This window comes from Molossus molossus, unplaced genomic scaffold (genome assembly GCF_014108415.1).
Source record: "Molossus molossus isolate mMolMol1 unplaced genomic scaffold, mMolMol1.p scaffold_m16_p_12, whole genome shotgun sequence".
Lineage (NCBI taxonomy): Eukaryota > Metazoa > Chordata > Mammalia > Chiroptera > Molossidae > Molossus > Molossus molossus.
In genome coordinates this window covers 102,541,279-102,557,828 of record NW_023425347.1, presented here as the reverse complement: position 1 = coordinate 102,557,828, position 16,550 = coordinate 102,541,279, and the positions used below count along the sequence as shown (strand labels likewise).

The following is a 16,550-nucleotide window of genomic DNA, read 5'->3' as shown; positions in this document are numbered from 1 at the left end:
TATGCCAGGCCAGAGCATGCGGGAGCGGGTGGTGCCGACGGGAAGTAGGCAGAGGGGTGGGCTGCGGTGGGCAGGGCGTGAGAGGTGGCCGGAGTGGAGCCTTGGGAGCCCCACAGGGCAGGTGCAGGGAGACTGGTCAGGGGTCGTGTGCCTGGGTTTGCTGAGCCGTGGGCAGTGTGGACACGCACTCAAAATGACCACGCGTGTGCAGTCCGAGAGGCGGTGGCCGGCTGCGGCGTGGCTCCCACACTTGCCTGCTCTCCCCCAATCTGGGCGTAGACGCTGGTCCGCCACCCCCTGCTGAGGCCTCAGGGACATCTCAGCATGCCGAGGGCCCCCGTGGGCGCGTGCCCGTCTCTGCACCTGGAGGCCAGCGGAGTGCCCACCCCAGGGCCTGGCAGCTCCAGCGCGGAGCAGCCTACCTGGCACGTTAGCGTTGGTAGGCTGATCGATCCAATGGAAAGGACAGAATGGGAGAGGGGAGAAGAGCGAGGTGGGGGAGAGAGACAGAGAGGGACAGAGATCCAGTCCCGAGGTGGGTGCGGGGTGCGACGGGGGAGAAATTTAAATATAATGGGCCACATCCAAACAGACTGATTTAGGGAAAACACTCAGGGCTTAGCTTCTCCTTAGAAAACAAGTGATTAGCATGAACACAGAATTCTGCAGAGACAAAGGGCTCTAGTTGGCTGTTTTCCTCATTGTTTCCTCGTCTGTGGAGACCATCCTCAAACTCACAGCGTTAGCTCACAAAATACCGGGGACGTCCCTAAGAACATCACTTCCCTTCCACAGATGGGGAAACCGAGGCAGGAAGGCAGGGGTGGGCTGCCCCGCCCTGCCGGTGCCTGGGCCCCGAGGAGCCCCGCTCAGTGTGAACACCCAGCAAATCTGCACCCACCGATCGGATGGATGCAGGACTTGCCTGGTGCTCAGACCTGCAGGGGCTCGGGGGGCTGGGGCCTCTCCCTGTCACTCTGTCTGTGGGGCTCCAGGTCAAGCAGGCTCAGGTCTGGGACACTCATTCTCCACGGAGGAAAGAGAGACACAGTGCACTCTTCCCAAAGAGGTGTCAGACGCAATTACCACGAACCAGGACCGCGCGCCCGGTATGAATCCTGCTGATTAAGGCGGTTACTTCAGCAGAGCGCTGCCTGATTAACAACAGAGCAAGCAATTTGTCACCACTGAAACAGTTCCTCTCGGAACCGATGGCAGGGACGGTGCGCTTGGCACAGCCCGCCCCACAGCCAGGCCAAGGCCGTACCCTGAGGCCCAGGCGCACGTCCTAGGTGCATGGTGGAGGCGCTCCTGGTGGGTTTTGCCCACGGCAGGGTGGGCACCAGGCCCTCCAGTGCCCGTGACCGGGGGGCAGCCCAGGGGGCAGCACTCTCCACTCCCTCCCACAGAACCCCTGGAAGTCAGCACCAGGATTACCGGGCTTCCACATGGCTCCCCCAAACCTTCCTGCAGGGGTCCTGTGCCCCTCTTCACCTGGCACATCAGCGAGACCAGCTCGCCGGGCAGTGGTGCACCTGACGACCTTCTTTCGCGTGAGCTTTGGTACAGGGTTTGTCCGGATGCTGTCGTGAGCCCCTGGCAATTCCTGCCTGTCTCCAAGTTACCGTTTTCTTCCTTCCCCTCCCTGGATGTGGGGGTATCAGCGGACTCAGGAGGAGCCCCGGAGAACCCTGCCCTCCTGCCCCATTGTGCTTGCTCTCAGTACCCGTGCAGACCTCATACCCTCAAGTGTAAAGGACTGAGCCCCTGGCCGGTTTGGCTCAGCGGTTAGAGCGTCGGCCTGCGGTCTAGAGAGACCCGGGTTCGGTTCCCGCTAAGGGCATGTACCTCGGTTGTAGTTTGTCCCCGGCCCTGGTTGGTTGTGGGGGTGGCAGCCACTCCATGTGTCCCTTTCATGTGGATGTTTCTCTCTCTCTCTTCCTTTCTCTCCCTCCCACTCTATCTGAATAAAAAAAATGGAAAAATGTTCTCGGGTGAGGATAAAGAAAATAAAATACAGGACTGAGGACAGTGACGTGTTTTTTTGTCAGGGAGAGGCTGCTTGGGGACCTCCGGGGCCCCCAGGTCCCCTTACGTGGGCTGGGTCCTGATGTGTTAGGTCGGGCCGTCCCCCTCCCTCCTTAGGCTACGGGAAGTCTGTCCATCACAGGCTCAGAAGGACCCTCAAGGTCACCTTCCCTCCGCTGGTGCCTGGTTGGCTGCTGCAGGGACCCTCCCCCAGCCGCCGATGTCCTTGTCTGCATGATGCTCCCGGTCCTGCACCAGTGGGTCCCCCCAGGCTCCGAACCGCTGAGGTCCTTCTGAAAGTTCTCCTTCATCACTCTCCCTCCCCCCCCCCCCGAGCTCGGAAACTACTGAGCCTCCCTGCCTCAGTTTACCTTCTAATGTGGACCCACGATGCTTCAGCCACACAGACCCCTCTGAGCAGTCACCCCCAGGAAGGAACTCATCACCCCAGCTTTTCCGGAGGGGTGGGCTGGGCTCCCGCAGGTCAGAGAGGAGCGCTCCGGCAGGGTGGGCAGGGACCCTTCGCCGAGCCCCCTCTCAGTGCTGGACCAGCAGCTGCTCTGCCTGAGCTCCTGGGCCGGCCCCAGACTTCTCAGTGTCCCTCAGTGTGGCTGGGCCCTCTGAACTCTGCCAGCACCTCCCCACTGTCGCACCCCCTTGATGAGGTGGGCACGTGACTGCCACAGGAGACGGTGCCCAGGGACACGAGGGACCCGCCCAAGCCGGACAGTGCGTGAGCCAGTGATCTGACCCAACGCTTCCCCTGGCCAGGCGGCCCTTCCCCGCGGTGCCTCGCCTCCCCCTCCGCCAACCTCACGCCCCTGCCTCTGCGAATCCTAGCAACACCCAGAGCCGTGGCAGCCGCACCGCGTTCCCTGCCTCTACTCGCCATCCTCCTCGGCTGGCTTGAAAACGCCTGGCACGCGGACCGAGTTCCATAAATATCAACATAACAATAGCAACACAACCAAAATAGACGTTTCCCGTGAGGCTACAGGGACGTCGTGGATGGGTGCTTTGGAAGCTGGGGACATTCATCCTTCCAAGTCCACTTTTCAGGGACGAGACCATCAATAGTGAGCTGTCCCACCAGGGAGGGGCCGAGCCCGAGATGCTCAGCAGGTCCCCGGGGAGCAGCGCGTATTTCTCAGCCTCAGAGACGGCGGGACAGTTTGCAAAACCCAGCACCTGGGAGGAAGCGCAGCCGCTCCCTCTGTGCCTGCCTTTCTCCTGCGCGGAGGGTAGCAGCCGGGCCTGGGAGGTACCCGCTGAGCCTCCTGAAGCCCTCGGCCACGTGCCTGCCGGGGCGCGGCGCTCCCTGCGCGTGGGCGCCGTGTGTAGGCCACTCCGCGCGTTCCGACACGCGCGCTTCTCAGGCCTGTTTCCCACAAATGTGCGTTTCGGCAGCGGCTCTGGTCTTTCCACGTGATTCCTGAGAACTGGCGCAGGAGCGTCTCGGCCTGACGACCTGAGCGCAGCCGTGGTCTGGGAGGAGCCGGCACCGTGGTGCCCGGGTCGATGGGCGCGAGGCTGTGCACTGGACCCGTTCTGAAGGCTCACCTGTGGCACCAGGCCTGCCCGCTGCACCCCTGCCCTCGAGTCTGTATCCTGGTTCAACAGGGACATAAGGTCGGATTCAACCAGGTGTGACAGGCACAGGGGGCACCCCTCGGCTCTCACCCCGATGCCCCCCAGGGAGCTTCTGAACCGTGGTTGTTGCTGGGCCTGCTCCCCCAAGGTGCCGGGTAGTGGGCCTGCCGAGGGGCCTGCGCGTCAGCATTTGTACCTGCCCTCACCACCAGCCGGGTGAGGCTCCCCGAGGCGCCGACTGAGAACCTCTGCCCGGGTTGCAGACCTGACTTTGCCTTTCCAGGCCCTTCTGAGTGTGTTGCTCTGGGGAGACTGGTCAGGGAGGTTACTGGGCAACAGATTCTCGTCCAGCTCCCACGAATGCGGGGCTTTGCCAAGTCTGAGCCTTTGCCCAGAGGGCAGTGGAGAGGAGACAGGGCTTGCCCTGGGAGAGGTCCCCTCTCAGACTTTGGTCCCCATCTGCAGAAGAAGCACGGGAGGCATGGCCCAGGGCATCCGGCAGGGCAACTGCCCGGCCGTGGGGCAGCTGTTGGTCCCGTCTTGGGCACTGCCCAGAGAGGGCACAGACATCATGTAGAAGGGACAGTAACTGGGCCAAGGGCACTTCCCGGGGCCCGGGGTGGCCTGGCCGCTGTCCCGCTGCAGCAGGTGACCTCGCGTCAGACACAGAAGCTTGCCCGACTTCCACTCCCAGGGAGAGAACATTCCCGCCCACAGGGCTCCCCACCCTCTGCTTGTCACCACCTCACTCCTCCAGAATGCTCGCGGGCACGTTGCCAGGCAACCAGACGCCAGCGCCAGCGGGTTGCTATCCTTCGGTCTCCTCCCAGCCCCCGAAGCCCTGGAGCAGGCCCCGTGCCTCCGGTGCTGCAGAAGCCGCGGCTGCCGCGCCTCGTTCCCTGCCTCTACTCCCAGGGAAGGAGATGGCCCCGTGGCAGCCGCAGCGCCGAGGCCAGAGGGGAGTGGAGGGGTCACAGGACGCTAGTGCAGGCTCACGAGGAGCCACGCTTCACCGTGGAGTCCCCGTGACACCCCGTGGTGTGGGTACTCGCGTTCACCCCATTTTACAAGTGGGGAGACCGAGGCACTGGGAGGCTGTGTGGACTGCCCAAGCTCCCATCACCCTAGGACGGGAAGTCAGGCAGCTGGCCCGAGCCCCTGAGCGACCACCGCGCCGCACTCTCTGGGTCCGTCACCTCCGAGCTCCTTTCTCTTGGAGATAAAGGTGGTCGCGCCCACCTTGCCAGGCCCTGGGAGGAGCAGTTCGGACGTCGGGGGGGTTTCCCGAGCACAGCCCTGTGGACACGCGGGGCTGGATAGGCCATGGTGGGGGCCGTCCTGTGCACTGTGGGATGTTTGCAGAGTCCCTGGCCCACAGCAACGCCCCCCCTTCCGCAGCCCCCTACAACCAGACATCTCTGCAGACCTTGCTCAGTGCCCCCCGGAACAATCAGCCCAGGTGAGAAGCTCTGCAGGGGCACAAGGGGGCACTGATGCCCGGGTACTGCCGCTGTACAGGTGGGGAGGGGGTATGGACAAGGGCCTGCCAGGTCTCAGCCCATCCCCAGGTGTGGCCACTGTGTGCCTTGTCCAGGGAGTGGAGCCGCCCCCGTTATGAGTTTAGGGAGGCTTCGTTTCTGCTCTTCTTTTCTGCCATGTCCCTGGCCCCCAGGTCTAGGACTATAGGTCCCTATCCTCAGCATCGAGACTTAAATCCTTGAATCGTAGGTTTTGGTCCAGGTCTGATGCCAGTTCTCTGTGCCCTGAGCCAGGCTCCTTCCTTTGTGGGTCCCAGGTCCGCGTCATCCGGGACAGGAAGCATCTGGACCTGGGTCATGATGGGAGGGTGCTCCCAGGTCCCTGGGCCCCAGGCGAAGGGAGGTCTCGGTGAACGCCCTAGACGCATGCACGTCTGAGCAGACCCCAGGGCCCGCCCCCTCTGGTGTGGAGGATGGAAACGGGGTTAGCAGAGTGAAGGCGACTTCTCCGTCACACAGAACTGCTCCCACGGCGGCTTGTCCCCTGCGCAGCTGCTGGCGAGCCCAGGACCAGACACTGAGGGCGGGGCTTGTCCACAGTCTTTTGGTGCTGGGGTTGTAGTGGGACGCTCGTTACTGACCCCCGCAGGGCTGGGACTCACCTCTGAGGCCCTGCGTCCCCCTGGAGATTCAGGATGGCCTCAGGGCTCCCGTGCGAGCTCGGCCCAGCCCTGATCCTCGCCACCCCGGAGCTCTGGCAAGTGGGTGCAGCTGCCCCCGGAGGGGAACGTGTCCCCTTCAACGGACGAGATGTCTCTGTCTCCCCTAATTGACAGCAATTTTCTTTTGGGAAGAAAATATAGAGAAGGCATCAAATTTTGAATCTCAGCTCACCGAATCTTATTAAACTGTCCTTGGGAAAAAAAAAATTTCAATAAAAATTTGAAGGGAGAGAAGCAAGAAGAAGGTGCAGACTAGAAAATAAGGTGAGAGGGAGCAGCAGCCCTCCCGGCGGGAGCAAGCAGTGGGGGCTGGGGAGCCCGGTCTCCGGGAAGCCCGGGCTGGGACCCCGCGGGGGGGCACACAGCCCTGGCCTCCTCGGGGTCAGCACCTGGGGGGCTGGGAGCTCACGCAAGCCGAGGCGCCCTGAGGGGGCTGCGTGGGCGAATGTGCCCCAGCTGCATGCCCACAGCTCAGAGGGGCCGGCGCTGGGCGTCCTGCGCAGGGCACCCCAGGTCGGGCTCCCCGTGACCTCTGCACACATCATCTACAGATATAATGTGCTTTTTGAGATATAACTCACATACCTTTTAAACGTGTGCCAGTGCATGGTTTTAATGTATTCACAAAGTCGTGCAACCACCCGCCCTGTGAATCCCAGAACAGTTACCACCCCTGAAGACATTCCCGATTCCTTCCTGGCCCCAGCCCCCGGCCACCTCTGCTCCACTTCCTATCCCTGTGGATTGACAGGTCGTAGGACCCGCCTCCGCCCGCTCACAGGCCCTACGGTGGGACGGACCCTTCTCTCTGCCGGCGGGCGCTGGGTGGTTCTGCTCTCTGCTCCCAGGGACCTGGGCTGCGAGCGCCCACCGACGCACCTTTGTGCACCCCGGAGTGGAGTCGCTGGGTCGGCTGGTCACTGTCTCGGAGGAGCCACCAACTGTCTTCGGTAGCGGCTGCCACATTCTCTGTTCCACCTGCCACGGGCGAGAGTTGCCACGCCCCGTGGAAGTGCTTGTCTTTCCGCCTGTAGCCAACGCGTGGGTGTGGAGTGGGGGCATGTTCTGAGGGGTCTGTGCGTGCCCAGAGTTGGGGGAGCTGGCGCCGTCTGCACCGAGGCCCGGCCTGTCTGCTGTGTCGCATGCTGGCTCTGGCGGTCAGTGATGTCCTGGTCACAGCCTCGGGGCCTCCCTGAGGATGGGGTCCTCTGCCCTCCCGAGGAATGGCCTACTGTGCCAGGTGCCGTCCTGGGTGTGGGGGCTGCTGGCCACCCTGCAAGGACCTCCGCATCAGGAGACGGGTGTGCGGCGGGGTTCTCCCAGGCTGGTGCTGAGCAGGGTCCGCGGGGAGCGCGTTCCTGGGGTCCTGCCTGCTTTTGGGGCCAGCTGGAGGCATCAGGACAGAGGTCACGTCCTCCCCACCTGGCCTGGCAGATGTGGTCCATACCCTTGTGCCATGGGGCAGCCCCAGCCCAGGGAGTCCCCCTCCCGAATCTCAGGACCAGGAAGGTGCAGATTGCAGATGTAGGCCCGGGTCCTGGCCACAGAGCAGGGGGCTCGGGCCTGCGACCTCGGGGAGAACAGCGGTGCCGAGCGCGGCCTCGGCCCTCCCCGGGGGACGGGCTCTCTGCCCGGCCTGGCCGTCCTGGCTGCTGATGTGGGGTGCAGCCTCTGTCCTGACGTGCCCCCTGCCCTCCTGACCCCTGAGCAGAGTGGCCACTTTAGGAAGGATGACACTGGACTTGAGGAGGAAAACAAACCAAGCTCCCCAGCCCTTGCCATTGGCTGGCTCCTCTGCACAACAGTTGGGTGGCTTGGAAAGGAGGGGTTTCTATGGTAACCAATTACAGCTCATGATTGGTGGGGACACGACAGAAATATCCGGCGTGTGAAGTTATGAGGGGCAGGCAGGCAGGCTCGGGCTCAGGGCTGCCGTTTAATTTCCTGGGGCGATATTTCTCCGAGTGCTGACAGTCTGCAGCTCTGCGTGGCTGCTCTTACTCAGCCTGGGGCCTGGGGCCTGGGGCTTGGGGGCCTGGGGACTTGGGGGCCTGGGGGACCTGGGGTGGGCTTTGGGGGCTGGGTGACCTGGGGGGGTCTGGGCTGGGGGGGGCCTGGCGGAGCCTGGGGCCTGGGGCCTAGGGGGGCCTGGGGACCTGGGGGCCTGGGGGTTGGGGCTTGGGGGCCTGGGATGGGGGGCCTGGGGACCTGGGGACCTGGGGGCTTGGGGGCCTGGGGGGCTTGGGGACCTGGGGACCTGGGGGGCTTGGGGGGCCTGGGGACCTGGGGGCCTGGGGGCTTGGGGGCCTGGGGGCCTGGGCCTTGGGGGGCCTGGGGACCTGGGCCTTGGGGGACCTGGGGACCGGGGGGATTGGGGGGCCTGGGGACCTGGGGGGGCCTGCTGATACCTGCTGAGGCTTGGGGGGCCTAAAGGGCGTGGGGGGGCCTGTTGATGCCTGCTGATGTCTGGTGAGGCCTGGGGGGCCTGGGGGGCCTGGGGTGTCTGGGAGGCCTGGGGTTGCCAGTGGTACTCTTGGGGCTGAGGCACCACAGGTGCTGGAAGCAGCACCTCGTTCTCCGAGGGCCAGACCCCCGCCCGAATGCAGGGCGGGAGAAAGAGCCTAAACCACTGGTCCTCCTGCAGACCCTGCAGCGGCGAAGGAGCTGCCCCGGCCTGCGGGGCGTCTCGCCCTGACCCGGGTGCCCCCCTGCAGCAGGCCGCTCCTCACCTGGTCCTGCTGGCTGTGCTGGACCCACTGAGCAGAGCTGGGGCGACCCTTTGCACAGCGGGGGTTTAACTGCTAAAGCAAATGCGCCACCCAGGGGATCGGCCTTGTTACTGGGGTTAGTCCTCCATCGGGGACCAGCCTTGTTACTGGGGTTAGTCCTCCATCGGGGACCAGCCTTGTTACTGGGGTTAGTCCTCCATCGGGGACCAGCCTTGTTACTGGGGTTAGTCCTCCATCGGGGACCAGCCTTGTTACTGGGGTTAGTCCTCCATCGGGGACCAGCCTTGTTACTGGGGTTAGTCCTCCATCGGGGACGCCCCGCAGGCCGGGGCAGCTCCTTCGCAGCCGCAGGGTCTCCAGGAGGACCAGTGGTTTAGGCTCTTTCTCCCGCCCTGCATTCGGGCGGGTGTCTGGCCCTCGGAGGACAAGGTGCTGCTTGTTTTCGGGGGTTAGTCCTTCATCGGGGACCAGCCTTGTTTTCGGGGGTAGTCCTTCCATCCGGGACCGGCCTTGTATCGGGGGTAGTCCTCTTCGGTGATCAGTGCTCATGGACACAGGTGCTTCTCTGAGCATCCGTGGGCCTGTGGGGACCAGCACTTTCCCAGGAGTCAGGACGGAAAGGCCAGCCTAGTGGGGTCAGTGTGTACCTGGGAGGGGAACACACATGGCCCCCTCACACCCACACACTCACACCCACACACTCACACTCACTCCACGTACTGACACACACATAACTTCACACACAGATACACACACAGATACACACTCACACCCACGTACTGACACACACAGATACACACACCCACACACTCACACACATGTACTGACATAAACACCTTCACACACAGATACACACTCATTCCCACACCTTCACTGATACACACGTACTCACACACATAGCCACCTTCACACAGATACACACACCAACACTCACATGTACTGACATATACATGTTCACACCCATACACACACAGATACACACTCACACCCACACATTCATTTCCACACACTCACTGATACACATATACTCACACACATGGGCACCTTCACACACACACCAACACTCACATGTACTGATACACAGAGACACTCACTAGCACACTCACTGATATTCTCACCTCACATACAGATACAGTCACACACGAACACACACACTGGAACAGCCACACCTGCTTGTACACTCAGTTTCCCACTCTAACAGGTACACTCATGCAGACACACGTCAACACTGCCTCACACTCACACCAACACCTGAGATACTCCTGGGCACACAGTACTGGACACGCACTTGCGGGCACGCCCTCCCGGGCACGCATTCACAGGCACGCACTCCCGGGCACGCACTCTCTCAGCGATGCACGCACAGTGATGCACACACCCGTGGGCACGCACTCACGGACACGCACTCGCACAGTGACGCACGCACTCGCGGGCACGCACTCACGGGCACGCACTCGCGGGCACGTACTTGCGGGCACACATTTGCACAGTGATGCACGCACTCTTGGGCACGCACTCGCAGGCATGCCCTCCCGGGCACGCACTCTCTCAGTGATGCACGCACTCGTGGGCACGCACTCACGGACACGCACTCGCATAGTGATGCACGCACTCGCGGGCACGCACTCGCGGGCACACATTTGCACAGTGACGCACGCACGCACTCTTGGCTCGGTTGCCCGGCAGAGCCGCGCCGCCCCTGGGACGGAGCAGCCGCCTGGCGCTGGCTCGGCTGGCTCTGAGCAGCCGCCTGGCTGGCGCAGCACGCACCGAACACCCTCGCCTGCCCCCGCCCACGGCCCTCACTTAGCTCTGGATGCCTGTCAACTCTCCCACCTGACTTTGGTGACGGTGCTGACTTTGAATGCCGCCTGGAACCAGTTCTCAGTCATCTAAGCTGGCGGGACAGGGCGCGTGGGCCGGGTCCCCACACCCTTCCGCGTGGCTGTCCCCGAGCTCTGGGTCTCACGTGACACTCCGTGAGTGCACCTGGGAGCTCCTGTCACACAGGGTGGCCGGCCACCTGCCAGGCTCCGTGGGGCTGGCCCTTCCCCCGCCTCCTGGAGCTGGGGGCCAAGAGGCATTTCAAGGGCACCCTCACGAGGTAAACAGATGCTCAGGCCGCCTGGGCAGAGCGGGCACCACAGACTCTCTGCGGGTCCACAGCAGGTCCCTTTGCCTGGGCGAGGTCCAGAGGTGGCCCACACTAAGCAGCGTTGTCCAGTCAGACACCGAGGCCGGGGCTTTGAAACACGCACCTTAGACCCAGGCGTGCGGGGGAGGGGCGGCGCCAGCGGTCACCTAGCACAGGTGGGGCAGGCTCAGGACACGCCTGGCCTGGCCCCACGCGAAGTCCGGTGGCCCATCCGCACTGAGAGCGGACGCCGGTCCCTCCAGACCTCAGCAGAGGCGGCTGCGTGCTGAGGGTCGTGGGCCTTGGGTGGGTGACCCCTGTGACCTAGAGAAAAGTGTCCCCCGGGCGGCCCTGCGGTTCCTTCACCTCCTGTCCCTGCTGCCTGTTTTATTCTGGGCGTTTGTAGCAAAGTGCGAACTTTGTCAGCTGACAGCAGGGGACTTGGGACTCGGTGTCCACTGGGCAGTGGACGGTGGTCATGGACCCACCCTGGGCACGTCCAGCTCCTTGGAGGGGGGTGACAGTGACATGCAGGCCGGGCACCAGCTTTATGAACTCGTGCATCCGGGACTATTTTAAAAAGCTGATTAATAGGTCACACTGAATAGGCCTTTGAAGTGAACTAATGAGGGGGTTCGGCTTCCCTTTTGAAGCTCGGATGAGCGCTCATCACTGCGCAGAGCGGTTCCCCGCCACGGTGGGGGCGCAGCGCCCGCAGAGCCCCGCCCTGACCTGCCTCTCTCTCTCCCCCCAGCTCCACGTCCATCTGCTGGCCGGGCTGCCCCCTCGGAAGCCATGCTTGGATACTGATAGCCATCGTGCAGCTCGCCCTGGACCTGCCCGCGTGCGAGGCGCTGGGCCCCGGCCCCGAGTTCCGGCTGCTGCCGCGACCCTCGCCCCGGCCACCCCGCTTGTGGAGTTTCAAGAGTGGACAGCCCGCCCGGGTCCCGGCGCCCATGTGGAGCCCCCGCCCGGCCCGCGTGGAGCGCGGCCACGGACAGATGCAGAGTCCCCGTGCCAAACGGCTGCACAGACCCAGGGACCAGGTGGCCGCCCTGGTGCCCAAAGGGGGGCTCGCCAAGCCCCCAGCTGCTGCCAAATCCGGACCTTCCCTGGGCTCCTCCTCAGCCTCCTTGTCCCCTGCGGTGGGCAGCGGGGTTGCCACGGACCAGCAGGCCCTCCTGAGGAGGGGGAAGAGGCAGCTGCAGGCGGCCAGTTTCAACAGCTTTGATTTCCGAGGCAGCAGACCCACCACGGAGACGGAGTTCATCGCGTGGGGGCCCACGGGGGAGGAGGAGGCCCTGGAGTCCAACACATTTCCCGACCGCCCCACCACGGTCTCCAGCTTCCACACGTGGAAGACAACTGTGGCCACAGCCACCACCACGACCACGGCCACCACGGCCACCTCCATGACGCTGCAGACTAAGGGGGTCACCGTGCCCCTGGACCCCAGGAATAGGATCGCGGTTGGGCTTAGCACAACGGAGCCTTCCATCAGCCCCAGCAGAGACAGTGGCAAGGACACCAAGCCCCCGCGGATTCTGGGGGAGACCTCAGGTATGCCCTCTCTTTTCCGGTTGGGGTGAGGGGTGCTGAGCTGTGCCTGGGTTTCCCAGTGACAGGACCTAACACAAAGGTGAGGGCCAGGGGTGGGGCTCAGGACCTCTGGGAGGACGGGCGCCCGTGGTGGTGACTTGCCCACGCGATGTACTGGCAAAGGGTTGTGCTGGGGAGGGCGGAGCCAGGCCGGTGGAAGGGAAAGGCCTAGAGGGGTGCTGTGCCCCGTGCTCCGTGAGGGGCCACCCAGCCCCCTGGACCACAGCTGCACCTTCCGGGAGGGGGGCGCCCCGTCCCGGGCCAGCTCTGGAGGAGGACGTGGCCAGTGAAGTCAGGGGCGTGGGAGTCTCCAGGTGCCTCCAGGTGCCCCGGCGGGTGTGGCTCTGCATGGGGACTCCTGGAGGGGCCCAGACGGGGAATCGCTTCAGACAGAGAGGAGACTGAGGCCAGAGAGCAGGAAGGGGTCCCCACTGCGTGGGCGGAGGCTTCCCAGATGGACTCAAGCTGGGGCGGGCGCTGGGGAGGGTGGCGGCCGGAGCAGAGGGCTTCGGGCGTCTGCCTGTCACTCCAGCCCGTGGCTCGGAGCTGGCTCCTGCCCTGCGGTCTTGTTCTTCTTTCTCGCACTGCGTCCTCCAGTAGCTCCCCAGGAGGAGCTCTTAGGACTCTCCCAGGCCCAAGCCTGTCCCTTCACCCAGAGCGACCGCAGGCACCCAGCTCACGCCTGGCTGAGGAGAGCAGACCAGGGACCCCTGCGTCCCAACCTGGCCCCGGCCTCCTGTGTCTCCGAGCAGGCCGTGGCCCTGCCCACCGTGACTGGGGTCCATAGGCTGGATCTGAGGTGCGACAACAGCCATACTTGTGAACGGGCAGAGGGGACGATGCGGTTCCGGAGCGTGAGCACAGAGCGGGCACCGGGCAGCCTCCCTGCCCAGCTTGCTTCTGCGCTTCCTAAGGGTCTGGACGCAGCGGGTCCTCGTCAGCCCAGGAAGGAGAGCGGTGCCCCTCAGGGTCCACCGCAGCACGCTGGCCAGCCTTGCACGTGCCCCCTGCACCAGTTCCTGCCTCCCAGCTGGCAGGCAGGGGGCCAGCAGTCCCACAGGTTTTGGGGAGCGCGTGGCTTTTGCTCCATGGCCTACTTGCTGGCGTCACCGGGACAAGAGAACTGTGGTTTCCTTCTGAGCTCCTCTTCCCTAGAGAGCAACACACGTGTGAAGGAGACCTGGCTCCATCCTGTGCCAGGGCCGGTCCGAGCGTGGGCGCCACGGGAGCGGGGCTGCAGGGCGGGGCACGGGCCGACCCCCAGGGAGCCCCACATGCCCACGATTCCCCGTCTCTGTGCCAGGCGCCCCGGGCCGTGTGCAGAGCCTTTGCTTTTAACTCAATAGACTCACAGGCCATCATCACGACCATGGCATCGAGTACCACCTTCCGTTACTGTCCTGTCCTCCGCACACGTCACTTACTCTGTAGACGTGGCTGAGGAAGCGAGTTCCCATTTATTCCGGATTATGTGTGTTATTACTAAGGCTGAACGCCGGGGACAGCATTATACGGCCGCGCAAATGAACTCGCAGTGTGTTGGATGCTGCTAATCCAACGCGACAGATGCTTATCTGGGGAAAGAGGGATGGCCCTTCCTAATGTAATCTGGTGCTACATTAATTTGTTTAGCAAAACAGATTTAAGGGGGGTAAATATGTGTGCCGCAATGTGGAGAGACGTTAATTCTGGGAAGTGACGCCAGACGCTGAGAGGGGACAGCCAGCGGTCCTCGGCTTCCAGGCCCAGGCGAGGGAAGGCAGGCAGTGCTGAGATGGTCCCTCTAACTGGGGAACCATCCCGGGCCAGCTGGTCCTCCACAAGGGACACAGGCCCCCGGGGCGCTGAGAGCCCCTGCAGGCATCCCAGAATCCCTGTGGCTTCGCCCAACATCAGATGCAGACCTGGGCCCTTCACTCTTGTGCACCGTGACTGCTCCTCATGCCCCTCGGGCAGCATTTAATCTGGCGCGGGGGGGGAGGGGCTCGGGGACCATGTGTGAGTGGTTAGCAGTGTGTGACTCTGAGCTCTGCTTCGTGAGTATCGGGTGCATCGTGGGAGCATTCTCATCTCTCTCTGCTTCATTTTCTTCATCAGCAAAATGGAATAAATACCTCTCCTAAGTGGTTGCTGTGAGGAGTCAGTGAATGAACTGAATATAAAATGTTGTGCCTGGCACCTGAGGACCGCCATACGTGCCAGTTGTTTTTATACCCAGCAAGAGTGACTCAGCGAGGAGCATTGCAGGTGTCGATGGCACATAGGCGGCCAGGGACGTGGGAGTCTTGCCATCTCAGCACACCCCGTCCAGGGGCACCCCAAAGTCGAGCTCAGGTTTCAGGAAGCGATAGAAAGAATTCGTGAAATCAGATCTGCTATCCAAGGAGGGATGTTTGGAATCAGATTTTGGGAGCTGTAAAGTTTATGTTTGCTTCTGTAGAGCAATGTTTACAAGGGGCATGTTTTGTTTTCCTGCCTGTCTGGAGCACAGGCATTGGGGGGGGCACTGATGATCTGGGGTACTCTGCAATCCCTCAGGAGCGAACATTACATGGAACACCGGTTGTAACTGTCAAAGGCCCGCCCTCACAGCTCCGCCTGTACTTGAAGTGGCTGGGAATCTCTCCTGGTCCTAATGTAGTGGTTAAGTGTGCCACGGCCTGCCTTCCCATTCCTAGCAACATCCGGTATGAGCTGTCCGAACTGGGGTGACCTGCCTCAGTGGAAATGACAGAATTAACCATCTCATAGTGTTGTAAAGATTAAGTGAGAGAGTACATGCCAGGTGCTCAGTGTACAGCACATACTAGCCGCTCAGTACATGTTTGCTGCTGTTACCACGATAATGATGGCGATGGTAGTGATGACGGTGATGAAGATGGTGGCAATAACAATGGATATGAGGGTGGTGATGGTGATTATGATCATGGTGATGGTGACTATGATGATGGTGATAATGAGGGAGATGGTGATGATGATGGTGATGTTAATGATGGTGATGATGATGGTGGTGATGGTGATGGTGGTGGTAGTGGTGGTGGTGGTGGTGATGGTGATGATGGTGGTGATGGTGATGCTATGATGGTGATGATGATGATGGAGATAATGATAATGATGGTGATGATGATGATGGTGGTGGTAGTGGTGGAGGTGATGATGAGGGTGATGAGGGTGATGATGATGGTGATGATGATAATGATGGAGATGGTGATTATGATGGTGATGGTGATGGTGGTGATGATGATGGTGGTGATGGTGGTGGTGGTGGTGATGATAAATGATGGTGATGCTAATGATGGTGATGATGATGATGGTGGTGATGGTGATGATGATAATGATGGTGATGGTGATGGTGATGATGGTGGTGATGATGATGGTGGTGATGGTGATGGTGATGGTGATGGTGGTGATGATGGTGGTGATGGTGGTGGTGATGATGATAATGATGGTGATGATGATGGTGGTGGTAGTGGTGGAGGTGATGATGAAGGTGATGATGGTGATGATGGAGATGGTGATGATGATGGTGATGATGATAAATGATGGTGATGGTGGTGATGGTGGTGATAGTAATGCTAATGATGGTGATGATGATGATGGTGGCGGTGGTGGTGATGATGAGGGTGATGACGATAGTGGTAATGGTGATGAAGAAGATGATGATGATGATAATGATGGTGGTGATGATGATGATGGTGATGGTGGTGATGGTGATGGTGGTGGTGATGGTGATGGTGGTGATGAGGGTGGTGGTAGTGATGACGGTGATAATAATAATGGTGATAATTATCTTTGTGAGGTTTTGCTGCCACCAGGTTGCTGTTTCATTTGCTGCTTTATTTTGGAGTCACTTGAGGTCCTTCATTGAGGTGCTGTGTCCTCACCCCAGACCATGGTGCTTCCGGCAGAGGTACAGCGCGCACTAGTGCGGAACCGCTTGGGACGGGAAATCCCCTGGCTCCGGTTCTCCCAGGTGCCGGGCTCCGCCCTCACGGTGCTGGCAGAGCGTCAGACGGGTGAGAAGTTCACCTGAGGTGGAGAGGGGACGGCTTCCCAGAGCGACGCGCCCTCCTCCTCTGACAGCTCTCTTGCTGGCCATGTTCTGAGTCTGGAATCACAAAGTCTCCTGGGAGAGAAAGAGAAAGTCATTTCCTGGGCTTCAATCTCAAAGCTCGTAAAAGGAGCTGTGGGGAATTCAAGCAGCTGATTTCCATTACCGCATTTGCCCACGGCGGGCCCTCCCGGGCCGTGGGTGTCTGGCGCGCAGCAG

General features: G+C 61.7%; 1 protein-coding gene across 1 annotated transcript in view; it reads left to right on the top strand.

Annotated features, from left to right (window-relative positions):
• Positions 1 to 324: 324 nt before the first annotated feature.
• AJAP1 (adherens junctions associated protein 1) overlaps positions 325 to 16,550 on the top strand; it is a 55,039-nt gene continuing 38,813 nt past the window's right edge. Inside the window, exons 1-3 of the mRNA XM_036256848.1 lie at positions 325 to 439; positions 5,017 to 5,077; positions 11,436 to 12,241. Coding sequence (XP_036112741.1) covers positions 325 to 439; positions 5,017 to 5,077; positions 11,436 to 12,241 — 982 coding nt within the window. The remainder of the gene's footprint in view (positions 440 to 5,016; positions 5,078 to 11,435; positions 12,242 to 16,550) is intronic.